We start from the raw sequence: 13473 nt of genomic DNA, 5'->3' as shown, positions 1-13473 counted from the left end.
AGAGAAACCCTGTCTTGAAAAACAAATCAAAACAAACAAACAAAACCCCCTGGGTTTGTTTTCCATCCTTGTATAAACCAAGCGCACACCTGTAACTCCAGCACCAAGGAAGTGGAAGCAGGAGGATTTTGAATCATAGGCACCCACATAGAGAGTTTACCATCAGCTCAGGGTACATGAAACCCCCACCTCAAAAAAATAATTCATAATAATGATGTACTTGGGGCTGGAGAGGGCTCAGTGGTTAAGAGCACTATCTGCTCTTCCAAAGGACCCGGGTTCAATTCCCAGCACCCACTTGGCAGCTCACAACTGTCTGTAACACCAATCCCCAATTACCAGGGATCTGACACCTTCACACTAATGCACATAAAAAAATTAAATAAATTGTTAAAAATAATGATGTGCTTATGTATAATTGTGTTTCATCACAGCAATAGAAACCTAACTGGGACGTAAACCTAACTATGCAGTTACCTTTGGGTAGGGTATGGAGTGGGCCTTCTCAGGGACTCATGCTGCCCACTCCCTTTGGCTCTGTTACTCCCTGGCACTGAGGCCCTGAGAGTGGGCAGGAAATCTTACAGTCTCTCACAGGTGGCCTGTCTTCTCTGCCTGGTGATGGATTCTCTCTATCCTTCTGATTTCCCGCTTATTCTGTAATGTTCCAGATGGGAGCTTTCTTTTATCTCTTCTCCTGGAGACTGGCAGACCTTTCCAGCCTGAAGACTCACGTCTTAATTTCTGGAAATTTCCTAGTCATCACCACTGCCTTGCATCCATTATTTATATGCTTAGAAAATTCCTGGAACTGCCTTTGAACATATGCGCAACCATCCCTCATCACTTCATCTCTCTCTGGTGCTCTGTTTCGAGTTTCACATTCTATAACATTTCCTCCACATACCTGAAAATTCATGTTTGCCCCCGCAATCCTCTGAACATTGCTGATAAACATTAACAATTACATTTTTTAAAGGTTTCCTGACCCTGTGTGTCAGTTCCAATATTCCATGGTGTTTAAGTACTTGGCTTCTTTGGCTCACAGCCCTGCTTTTGTTTTGTGAATTATTTCCTACAGTTGAGCTGCTCAGGGGCACTGATACAACTAACCCTTCTCATTGCTCCATTCCGTGGCCATGTCCTTGTCTTGTCTGTGATGGTGTGAGTGGAAAGGTCAGTCCAGAAGGGCAACAGATGAGAGAGCTGAGGATTCTCTCCAGGTTTAGTAAGAACCACAGATGCTTTGTGAGCAGGTGACAGTACACCAGAGGCTGAAATCTGCAAGGTGAAAACGAGAAATGGCAGGTGACTGCATGGTGGTGGTGCGTACCTTTAATCTCAACACACGGGGGGCAAAGGCAGGAAGAAGGTAGTCTGATCCCAGTAGAGGACGGTAGAGTCAAGAACACAGAATGTGGGTGGTGAGTGATCTGGCAGGAAGACGCCTATCCCAGTCCAGGCTGACAGACTGTGGTTTTCTTGAATGGCAGCAATGGAAGGAAGCCTGGCCCAGCCCACCTCCAGGCCTGCTCTCCCAGCAGGATGGAACTCACTCAGCTCTGCTCACTGGCTGACCAAGTCACCTCACACTAACTCAGCCCCCACAGCCATCGCCCCAAGTCCCCGGATTTCCACCAGTGGATTGCTGATTGCTCTTCCTCTCTACACTGCAGCACCGATCTCAGCTCCCTCTTCTTTCATAGAGAAAAGCGTAAGTCCTCAGTCTGCAGGTTTTTTCTGAGCTGACTGGTCCATTCCTTGTCTCTGTCCCCGCACTGACCTAAGCAGGGTCAGCAGAGATGGTCTCTCCCAGCTGTCTTTCACGGCCAGAGCCCTCTGCAGCTCAACTGACTTAATTGCATCACAAAACAAATGTGCTGCAATGTATCCCTTATGTTAAAATAGGCTCTGCAGTACTGGGGGGTCAGGGGCAAGCAGAGCCCTGCGGCTCACTGGCCAGCCAGCCTAGCCTTCCTGGAAAACAACAGACCACGGAGAAACCTTGTCTTAAAAAGTAAGGTGGCCCATTGCAGGGGACCTCCCAGCGGAAGAGAAGGGATTCAGGAGAGTTCAAATGAGACCTAATAGTCAGAGGCAGGCAGATCTCTGAGTTCAAGGCCAGCCTCAGCTACAAAGTGAGTTTTAGGACAGCCAGGGTGACCCAGAGAAAACCTGTCTTCACAAAAACAACAGACCAAAACAAAAGAGGCGAGGTGAGGGTGGGGTGTGATGGCAGAGTGTAGCCTGTCTGGAAGTCTAGGACTTGGCAGGTGGAAGCAGGAGGATTACACAATTCAAAGTCATTCTGGGACTTTATGTGAGTTTGAGGCCAGCCTGAGGTCCCTGACATTCTGTTTCTTGTAGCAACAAATCTGCAGTCTGGACCCTGGCCCTTAGCTGTGTCACCTGTGCAATGACACCCTCAGCATTTTTACCTGAGTTCTGAGAAGTGTGTGGGACTCTCTCTGACTGTCTACGAAGCAAGTTCAGGTCTCTCTCCTTATAGTGCCTCAGTAGTTAACATCCTGGTACAAATATCACTTGGGTTAGAGATGTCACAGCCTCTGAGTCTTCATTTTACAGGCCATGTCAATCCCTGCAGGGCATATCTTGGCTGTGTTTGGAAAAAGACTCTCTAAACCAACCAATTTCTGTGAGCCAGACAGTGCTTACATTGCCTACCAGAGAGATGAAGGTCCCGGTGCCCAGAACTGCTTCTTCCGATTCTCTCCTTGCTGTGTTAAAACTACGCTCAGCCCTGGCATCTGGGCAGATACACAAAATCCAGTTCACATCTTGTTTAAGCTTTCTTTCTGAGATGGAGAGATGACTCAGAGGTCAAGAGCACTAGCTGCTTTTCCAAAGGTCCTAAGTTCAATTCCCAGCAACCACATGGTGGCTCGCAACCACCTAAATGAGAACTGGTGCCTTCTTCTGGTGTGTAGGTGTGCATGCAGGCAGAATACTATGCATAATAAGTAAATAAAATCTTTTTTAAAAAGTTAAAAAAAAAGTTTCCTTTCTGTTGCTGTGATGAAATATCCTGACAAAAGCAACTTAGGATTTGCAAAAAAGGATTTGCAATTCTGGGGACGTCAAGGCAGAGCTCAGGCAGCTAGTCACACTTCCTTCATAGTCAAGAGCAAAGAGAATCCCTTGATAGCCTTGCTTGCCTACCCTCAGCTAGCTTCTCCTCTCTTACACCATTCAGGATCTCTTGTCTAGGCCTGGTGCCACTCACAATGGGCTGAGTTTTTCCACATCAATTAATAATCAAGATAAACCCTCACAGACATGCCCACAGGCCAACTTGACCTAGGTAATTCTCATTAATGATCTCTTCTCTGCCAGGGGTGGTGGCATATGCCTTTAATCCAAGTGCTTGGAGGCAGAGGCAGGTGGATCTCTGTGAGTTTGAGGCTTGATCTACACCGTGAGTTCCATGACAGCCAGAGCTACAGAGTGAAACCCTTTCTCAAGAAAGCAAAACCAAACTAAACCAACAACAGAGCGTCTTCTCATTGGATTCTAGGAAGTGGCAAGTTGGCCTCTCAAGTCGTTACTCCACACACACCTTTCTCTTCTCACTAACTTTCCTCACAACTGTCTCGTGTATAGAAAGGACAGTAACCTCCCCTTTGGGTGGTACACCCGTATGATCCAGCCTTGATCCTCTATAGCCTGCGGCTCTCCTACTCCTCCCTCACCCCTTCTGCAAAGGCTTCTTCAGTCTTCCCACTATCCAGAGCACTTTCCTCTGACAGGCTCAGGGCAGAATGTCCTACCTCCCAGTCACTGTCCTCTCCTCAATGGATGCTTTCTCAACTGCTCCTGTACTCACCCCCTGGTAAGTACATATTCTGGGCATATTCTCTCCTTAGCTTGTATCTCTACCTACAGAACCTGTGCTGACTTATTTTTATTGAGTGTTTATTCAGAACCTAACTGCCCCTGTGATCTGGTTCCAGTGTCCTCTTCCTCCCTCAGCTCCATTATCAGATATTAAGGAGTCATCAAACCCACACAGATTGGTATCTACTTTCCTGGTAGTGTGTGTGGACTGTTTACTCCCTGCAGGAACCTAGCCTTTTAGAGAGATGTACAGTCACTTTCCTTTGAAATTTGTATCCCCAGCTATGAGATGACCACGTCAAGTGGGCTTTTCCCTCAGAAGCAGGGCCCTGGCATTCCACAGATGTGTGTGGTGTTCCTTTGCAGGAGCACACGGGAACTTCTGTCCTGCCACACAGGAATGCATGATTTATGTATCTCCAGGGTGGTGTAGATTATACAAACGACACACTGTGCCATGGATTCCAGCCTGGCTCCTGTCAGTATTTATTTGAGAGTCTGGTGCCATATCATAAAAATGATATGAGTACTAACAACCAGAATTTACGAGGACTAGTTGAAAACTAAGATTGATAACTTGTTGAAATAATAAAGCAAAAAGTGTTTTTCTTCTTAAGGAGAGAAAGAAATATTAGTATTCACATGGGATGGAAACTATATCCTTTCTGGTAAATCTGATTTAACCAACGGAGCAATAACATAGCAAGATGTGAACTGTCCTCAGAATGGCTTTTGCTTTCTCGTTAAACACTTTCTGAATTTCTATATATAGTAATCCTCAGTGTCCTTCTGTAAATTGACTACAAGAACGTGATGTCAAGTGAGTATCTGCCCAACACTAAAATGGTCCTTGGTAGACCGCACGCACTGTCTGTTGGACAAGAGAGAGCAGCTTGTTCATTCCTTTTCTTCCGTGTCTTTCTCATTTCCCAAAGCTTTTCTGCTGTATCACCATCGGTCTGCAGCTCTCTGACATCTGCAAAGCTGTTTCTGTGTCCACAATGACCTTATCTCTGTAGACTTGGGTTTGGCCTACAGGCCCTCCCCACAAAAAAAAAAAAAAAAAAAAAAAAATTCCCAAAAGATGTAACAAAGCACAGGAGAGGGAGAGGCAGGATGGTGTGGTCACCCTCCTACACACAGAACTTCTGAGGGGCAGGAGGAATCGTCAGCTCATATTTAAGGACTGTCCCAGAGAGGATCACCACATCTTATTAACACCACAGAATGACTTCTTTTGGATATGGGGACCCAGGGTCACACCTCATGCCAGCATTTTGGGGTTTGCTTAGTATGAGGACTTCCAACCACCAACCCCACTCCTCTTGAAGGGCTGCAAACTGTCACTCAACTTACCTGAGGTCTACAGATCCAGCTCTCTGCTTTATCTGAATGGCCTCTCTTAGGGTGCCTTTAGTGGGAGAGCGTCCAAGGCCACCTGTAAGAAATAAATCAATCCGTGTCTACAAAGCAGTTAAGGGTCCGATCCTCCAGAGGGAAAGGGACTTGGGTCCTCTTCCCCAGCATTTGAGAACAATGCGTTTGGTCCAGGTGAGGAAATTTTGCTGGGCGAGTTTCATTATGTCTGACACTTCTCTAACAAGAGGCTGAGATGCCAGCCACTCCTCCTGTGCTCTTCCACTTTCTGTGAGGTCAGGGCCTTCCATAACCAAGTACACAGCATTGAGTGGCTTAAGCAGCAGGAGTATCGTCTCCAAGTTCGGTTGGTCGGAGCCTGAGATGAAGCTGTTGACAGCACCAAAGGCCCCGGGGGCAGTGTGTGTGGGGATACCTCATAAAACCTTTCTCCTAGCTAATGGTACCTACTCGGCTGTGGCAACATGACCCACATTTCTTGTGGTGACTATTGCTCATCCAGTTTCTTCATTTCCTGAAGGTAGCAGTCAAATGGGATTAGAGCCCACCCTACCGACCTCATTGTAATCTGACTGTATCAGGGAGGCTAGGTTTACAGATGACAATATACGCATGGGTCACTGGCACTTGGAGGAGCTACAGTGACATCTGAGGCACCTGTATGAGCGGCCAGAGTGAGTGTGGACAGCATATTGTAGTGTAACGAGGGTCTTGGGAGGGTAAAGGTCATCTAGGGTGACTTCAGTTTGTTCCCTGGGATTGTAGAATGTCCTGGGAGAAAGTGACAATTGGACAAAAAGAAGCCACTGACAGAGAGTGACAGCTAAGAGATCTACAGTGAGGGACACAGAGCTAGCGGCTACTGGCCTAGAGTGGAAGTAGCAAAGATAGTGAGGGTGCATGATGGGAAGCAACAGTACAGAACTGAGGTTGGATGGGAACCTGAGTTGGAAGGAAAGAGGATCCAGAGGGTCTCAGACACAAAGAAACAGTTCCAGATCCTGGAGGCAGCAGACAGTGAAAGCAACAGTTCCACATTGACAAGGGAGCACAGTAACGAGAGGCAGAGAGAGGAATAACAAAACAGAACAACAAACTTCATTAACACAGACAAACAACTCCTACCAAAGGAGTGGGGAAGGCAGATGTGGGAGTAGGGGCGGCTTCTTGGAGTCAGACTTTCTCTAGGCCCCTGGGCCCTCTGGCTCCAGACTCCCTCTTCTCCTGTTTGCAGCTGACTAGTGTATCTTCACTTGGGTAGGCTCTTCTCCACTGCTGGAAGTTTGAAGTAGTTGCAAACTTCTGGGATAAGAGGGTGGCTACCTAGGCAGGGAACAGCTTTCATAAAGAGACCCATCTCCACTGTCCAGGTTGGACCAAGTCCTGCTGACACTCCTTCAATAGGTCTCCAGAGTGAACAGGTTTTTTGTTGTGTTGTTTTGTTTTTAACTGCTGGTTAGTTGTCTCCAAGGAAGATACTAATCATGGCTCCATAGATAATCTTCCATGTGAGCCTTTTGAATTATGGGGTTTAGAGGCCTTCCAGGATGGTCAACATGCCTAGAGAGGATGTGGAGGCTCCACACCCCGCAGCCACCTGAGCCATAGCGTGCCCTGTGCAGCTCTGTCACCTGGCTGTTCCTGCCTTGAAGCCTTTATGAACTCCTGGAAAGACAAAGTAGCAGAGTGCTCTGGACTTTAGGGGAGACGCTCTAGCAAGTTTTCAGACCGAGAAGAGGTAGGAACCGGTGCACTTGCAGCACATGTGATTGGCATCTGGAGTGTGGCCATGCTGGCCCTTAAACCTGCAGAGACCCCGGCTAATTCTGGGTTGTTGGTGTTGGAACACAAGGAGATTGTTGGATTCCTAGCTGGGATTAAAACTGGTGTTGTGAGCCACCATTTATTTAGTGTCATGGGAGAAGACCCTCTCCACATGCCGTGCCAGGCATGCCGTACTCGTCTTTGTGCAAGTAATGGGAAACTATGTCCCGTCAGCATCTTTCCTGACATAAAGCTTAAAACTTCAGATAGTTTCCTTCATTTTCTCCTGTATTTTAATTTTACGTGTTTGGGTATTTTGCCTGCATGTCTATCTGTGCACCATATGCATGCAGGGACCTCAGAGGCCAAAAGATGGTGTTGGGTCCCTTGGATTGGAGTTGCAGGTGGTTGTGAGCCACCATGTGGGTGCTGGGAATCGAACTCTGGTCCTTTGGAAGAGCAGACTGTGCTCTCAACCTCCGAGCCATCTCTCCAGCCCTTCAGACAGTTTTTTAAACTATGACCCTCCAGGTTTGTGAACCCACAGTTGCCTTCACCTCCTCAGTGGTCCACTACCTCACTACAGTGCCACTGGTAATCAGCCAGCCTTCAACATATGCGCTCTGTGGGTGCTCTGTAGCCCTTTGCTCCAAATTTCTCTCCTGGAGGGAAGAGAGAGACTCCTAAGCCTCAGGAAGCTCATGAAACTTATAAGCCTCACAAGGCCCCTCCTAAATGTGACACACTTAACAGCTGGTGGTGATGGATGAGGGTCTTCAGTGGAGCTGCCTGCAAAGAGTACAGAGAATGCCAGTGTTCAGCTTTTACCTGTTGTCACCCATGCTGAACTTTCAGAGCTACATCTGCCATCCAGTGACCCATGCCCCCATCAACAACCACAGTAAAAACGCTGGTCCAGTAAGCTGGGCATGGGTGGAATCACGCCTTTGAACCTGTCTGGGCTTCAGATGGCTGTGCTCATGCAGCACAGGGGAAATGGTTCCAAAATATAGTAACAGATATCATGACTCCTGGGACATGTGTTGGCAGGTGAGATTCTATCCACTCTACCTGAAGCCCTGATCCCATTGTGGGGTGGAGAAGATGGAAAAAGTGCCATCTTTACCTCAGTTGACCTGGTGTTGAGAACAACTTAACTTCTTCTTCTCCTCCTCCTCTTTTCTTCTCCTCTTCCAACCCTCCTCCCCCTCCTTCTTTTTGGAGACTGTCTTACTATGTAGCTCTAGCTGCCCTGGGGCTAACTATGTAGTCCAGGCTGGTCTCAGACACAGAGATCTGCCTGCCTCTGCCTCCCAAGTTCAGGGATTAAAGATGCATGCCACCATGACTGGCTACAAATAATTCTTAAAACAGACAAAACAAGACAGTACACAACACAATTAAAAGCAAACCTGGAGCTGGAGCTGTCCCTCAGTGGGGGAGTACTTGCCTAACATCCAGGGGACTCTGGGTTAAATCTCCAGCACCACGTAAAGTGAATGTGTTCCTACATGCCTGAAATCCTAGGACTCAGGAAGCAGAGGCAGGATACACTCAAGGTTATCCTTGGCTACATAACAGCTTTGAGCCTAGCCTAGGATATATGTACCCTTGTCTAAAAACAACAACAGCAAATGAACGAACCAAGGCCAACCTTGGTTCATAGCAAACCCCTGTCAAAAAGGAGTGGTGGTAGTACGGAGAGCTGGCTCAGCAGCTAAGAGCACCAGCTGCTCTTGCAGAGGTCAAGGGTTCACTTCCCAGCCTTCACAGGGCAGCTCACAACCATTTGTAACTCTAGCTTAGGGGGAATCTAATGCCCTCTTCTGGCCTCCTCTGGCACTGCACACGTATAGTGCACAAACCTGCATGTAGGTACTCACACATACATGTGAAATAAAAATGAGTACATCCAAAACCGACAACAATAAAGGCTGGGGATGTGGATCAAAATGTCCAACATGTAAAAGAACTTGAGTTAAATTCTGAGCGCCCCCCCCCCATTTCAAATAAAAAGAAACAGGTTTTAAGAGATAGTTCCCAAAAGAAAGTTAGGCTGTTGGTGAGCGAAGGAAAGGTACTATAGTGCAGAGTAAAGACATTACTATTCATTAAGAAAATGCAAATTAACGCATATATTGTCACCTCTGTTCTCCAGGATATTCCAGGACCCATTTGTCAAGCTCTACCCCAAGAGCCTTCCCTGATGTGCGCTGGGTGCTGTCACAGCCTTGGCTGGCTCCCGTCCTACTACCCTCGACCCTCATTAGTGGAGAGTATGCTGGCTTCTTCTCTCTGGCTGCCAATCATGAAGCATCAAGACAACTGCCGCCTGCATGGGGGTGTACCAGTTAATCCCAAGGATTCTTTTCTCCCACTATTTTCCCAGCCCCGAATTCTTCATCCACAGAAACATGAAATAATAAACGTTGACTGAAGCTCTCGTGTTTGGGACAGTTTGTTAACTGCAAATGGTAACTACTACAGGCAGGCAGGAAAATGAAATTCCGTGTTGGCTTTTGTCTAAGCCACTTTCAGCTAGCCAGCGAGAAAGCTCGTGTTTTGACATCTTCGATTTGGCTGGGGTGATCCAACAGAAGGGAGTGAAATGTGGGGAGAAACACCCAGAGTGATGGATGGCGAATTTAGAATGAGAAACTGTGCAAAGGTAATTGTGAAGGAGCTTAAAGGAGTCGTGTTTCACAGCCTGCAGTTCAGACCCCAGTTCACAAACTGGTGTGTGTGTGTGTGTGTGTGTGTGTGTGTGTGTTATTTTCCAGTCAAGGTTGGGGATATGACTCTGTGGAGAGATTAGCCTCGTATGTGCCAGGCCCTGGGTCCAACCCTCAGCATCACAGAAAACCAATCAAAACAGAAACAAAATCAGGATCACTTTTGTGGGATTTGGTGGTGTGAAGAGACCAAATAGGTGAGGACAACGGGTTAATTCGAGAAAGCCTGAAAGCCACAGAGGAACAGCACAGCTGAGGAGGCAACTGGCCGGACCTTCAAGCGCTGGAGTGACACAGGTGGCAAAGGTCCTAGGACTGTTCTCCGCAGCCCTGTCTGCTTTCCCTACATCTGAATGGTCTGGGCTGGAGAGATGGTGCAATGGGCAAAGGGTCTGTTGAGTGTGAAGACTGAGCTGGAATCGCCAGCATCCACGGGAAAGCTGCGTCCTGGTGTACATCTGTGACTCCAGCGCAGGGACAAGAGGGTGGCAGGGTGCAGAGGAAGGGCAGAGACTTTCCTGACTGCTAACACTGCAAACTTCAGGGTTAGGGATACACTCCATCTTAACAAATGAAGGGGGCAAGCAATAGGGCAAGAGCCTGTCATTGACTTTTAGCCTCTACACAAAAGGCATGGGGATGATTACCTGTTTACGAACCTGTTTACACACACACGAAGACAGGGAGACCTGAGTGCTTCAAGCCAACTCTTAGAGTTTGCTATTTTAAAGGATTTACAGAGGATACTCAAGGGCCCCAAAGGAAGGTGAAAAGAGGAAACTCTACAGACACACCTCTGGCAATCCTTGACCACCGCCCTGCTCCCTGCAGAACTGGAAGAGATGTTCTCCAGACAAACTGGGTAGGGGGTGCGGCAAGGGCCAGCTCAGGCTCTCCGTGAACAGACACCACAGAGACTCATTCCCGGCCAGCCCGAGGTTGTAGGTGCCATTTTCAGGTGAGCAAGCTCACAGGCCTTACTCCCTCACACCAATCAACAGGAACCAGAGCTCGGCAAAACACTCATTTGTTCATCAGTTAAACTGCACAAAGCAAGGCAGGAGACTTCAAACGCTGTGTGTGTGTGTGTGTGTGTGTGTGTGTGTGTGTGAGAGAGAGAGAGAGAGAGAGAGAGAGAGAGAGAGAACAAATTTCCTCAGCTACAAACAAGAGGATCAGCCTTTCCGAATCCCAATCTTTTCATGTGCTAAGCAAAAGCAAGAATAATCAAGAAAGCATGCGATCTGAATTGCGTACAAATGTCTTTTTATAAAGAAAGCAAATTACGTCGGCATGTTTTTTTTTTTTTTTTTTTTTTTTTTTTTTTTTGGGCGGGGGGGAGTTCTGCGGAGAACAAATAGCATTCAGCTCTTTATGGGTAAAATGACACACTTTGCTCTCCACAGTAAACTACAGGCCACAGTGACTTCAGATACCATCGCCCTCCCGCGGGCAGCCTCCTTGCTGCTACGCTTGCAAGAGTTGTTCGATTTTCCGAGAGTTCTGATTGTCCCCAAGGGGCTTGGTAGGGCGCCCGTGGGGACGCGGCCGGTTATTTTCTGCAACATCTGTGCAAAGTCCACACCTCAGTTCTTGCTTCCGCGCCCAGGATTTCCAAGAGCCAGTGACTGACTGGCTTCCTTCATGGAGGTGAGGTTAGCTTCATGAAGTGTGGCCTAGTTTCTGATTGGTGACCCAGGTACCCAGGTTTCCAGGCCCCTGACTATGGGGTGGGTGGCAACAGTTTCGGGTGATGGGAGAGCAAGGTCCCTAGGCGTGGGCGGGAGGGCGGGCGCTGCAGGCGGCTTGCGGGCCGCGGGGGCGGACCAGGCTCCTTCCCGCGCGCTCCGGTCGCCGCCCTCGAGTCGCTCCGGCAGAGGGCGCCGGCGCCGGCCTCTGCCCATCGGGGCGGGCGAGCCGGGGACCCTGCCTCCTGCGCGCCCGCCCGCGTTCCGCCCCCCGTGCTCGTCCCGGCGGCCGGCGGGACGCCCGAGCCCCGAAGCCTCCGCGGCTGATCGGCGGCGCATCGGGGCGGGGAGAGACGGACGCTAGAGTGACCCTCGAAGGGGACCAGCCTGCGAGGCGCGGGGAAGAAAGGAGCGGACGCGTGGAGGGGAGGGGTGGAGGCGCCCGGCCCGAAGCCCGAAGGCCGAGCGCGCAGCAGGCGACCCGGCGCCCACAGCCCGCAGCATGGCTCGGGGCTGGGCGCGGCCGTGGCGCGTGCCTCTGTGCGCCCGGGCCGTCTGGACGGCTGCGGCGCTCCTGCTCTGGACACCCTGGACCTCAGGTAAGGACCCTGCGTGCGCCCTCCGAGCTTCGCCGGCTCCCCCGCCACTCTGTGCCGGGCCGCCGCGCGGGCGCCGGTGCTCCCGATCGTGGGGCGCCAGGCGAGGCCATGCCGCGCGCTCGGCGCCAGCTTGGGCCGGTGCCCTGCGTCGCCTGGAGCTGGTTCCAATGAGCTGCGCTCTAGGGACCACTAAGTGTTTCCAGAGGCCGGGGTGGGCAGCGGTGGGGAGCTTTCGCAAGTGCGTCCCAGTCGGGCTGTGCACCGGTAGACCTGCTCCGGGTGTCCCAAGACCCGACTCCGTCGTTTCTTCCCAGGTCGCCCTTCCAGTCCCCGTAGCATCCCTTGTAGGTCGTCTGCCTCTGGGGCAGATGAAGTTAATCCGCGTTAATCTTTTTTCCCTGGGGCAGTGGGGGACCTGTGATCGAAGGTTTTGCTTTTCCCTTTGTTGTAATTGCTGGCCAAAGTGGTGTTTGGTGGACCCTGCGTGGTGGGGGCTTAGCCCCTCGGACATGATGTTGTGGGGCTGAAGGGAGTGTCGTTGTACCCCCTCCCCGGGAGTTTCCTCGCTTGTTTCTTCCACCTCTGGGGGACTTTTGCGTGGGCTTGGTCGGGGCTCAGGGGACCCCGTCGAGGAGCGTAGAAGTGTTTTGGAGGCTACTTGGGCAGAAACGACAGTAGTGGCCAGAGGAGGCGGCGGCAACGAGTCCCAGAGCACCTACTGGCCGGGAGGTTCGTAGCCAGAATCCCCTCACCCTGCTGGCTTGAGTGAGGGCAGACGCGACCTCCAGGCCTAGAGGTTTGCCCCTCAGTTTCTGAACTGCGAGAGACGCGCCATACTGGGACAGCGTCAGGCCCCCCATCCCCCAGCGCTCCTGCAAGCAGGTGAGAGTTAGGGAGCGGAGGCTGGCCGCAGGACACCCGGCTCTTCCCAAGTCCTGCTGTGCTGGGCGCTTTCTTGTATCCGGCCCAAGGGAGATGAGAAATGCTGGGGGCAGGGTGTTGGGGGTGGCGTTTGGGCTTAAGCTGACGCTGAGGGCGTCCACCGTTTCTGAGGAGTTGATCTGTATTGACACCTCTCTCTACGAAAGCAGAAACCGCAGAGTGCAGCATGGGAGAGTATGAGGCATCCTAAATTAATGTCATTAGCAAACTGCCCCCTGCAAGGATTCGCCCTTCTCCACCAGCAAGAAATTCTCTTGAAACTAGAGGGCTGTAAAGTGGTGGCCTCTACAGAGATTTCGGCCTTTTTTGGTAGCAGCGAGGTCCTTGCAAATCCTGAGGCTTGGAGGAGTCTTGAGGTGTAGCTGGTGTGGGGGATGGGATCTGCTATGGTGAGGGGTCCAGAAGGAGGGTGAAGCCTTGGTTGCTTAAAGTCAAGTTTGTAATCAGAATGGAAAAGTCCGTCTGCATTTTGGATGTAGCAGTTTGAGTACCGCCTTCACTTTGGCAGAAAGGACA

At 50.2% G+C, this 13473-nt stretch overlaps 1 protein-coding gene across 4 annotated transcripts in view; it reads left to right on the top strand.

The window, feature by feature from the left end:
• Positions 1–11697: 11697 nt before the first annotated feature.
• The window catches only part of Ror2 (receptor tyrosine kinase like orphan receptor 2), a 160555-nt gene continuing 158779 nt past the window's right edge, over positions 11698–13473 (top strand). For 2 of the 4 annotated variants that reach the window (XR_009587792.1, XR_009587793.1), the window contains exon 1: positions 11698–12015. Coding sequence is in view for 2 of the 4 variants with exons in the window: in XM_060373101.1 (XP_060229084.1) it covers positions 11919–12015 (97 nt within the window). In the remaining 2 variants the exon portion in view is untranslated. The remainder of the gene's footprint in view (positions 12016–13473) is intronic. The other 2 variants (XM_060373101.1, XM_060373100.1) reach the window with 1 other exon arrangement.

Source organism: Meriones unguiculatus, chromosome 19 (genome assembly GCF_030254825.1).
Source record: "Meriones unguiculatus strain TT.TT164.6M chromosome 19, Bangor_MerUng_6.1, whole genome shotgun sequence".
Lineage (NCBI taxonomy): Eukaryota > Metazoa > Chordata > Mammalia > Rodentia > Muridae > Meriones > Meriones unguiculatus.
This window is presented reverse-complemented; position numbering and strand designations above follow the sequence as displayed.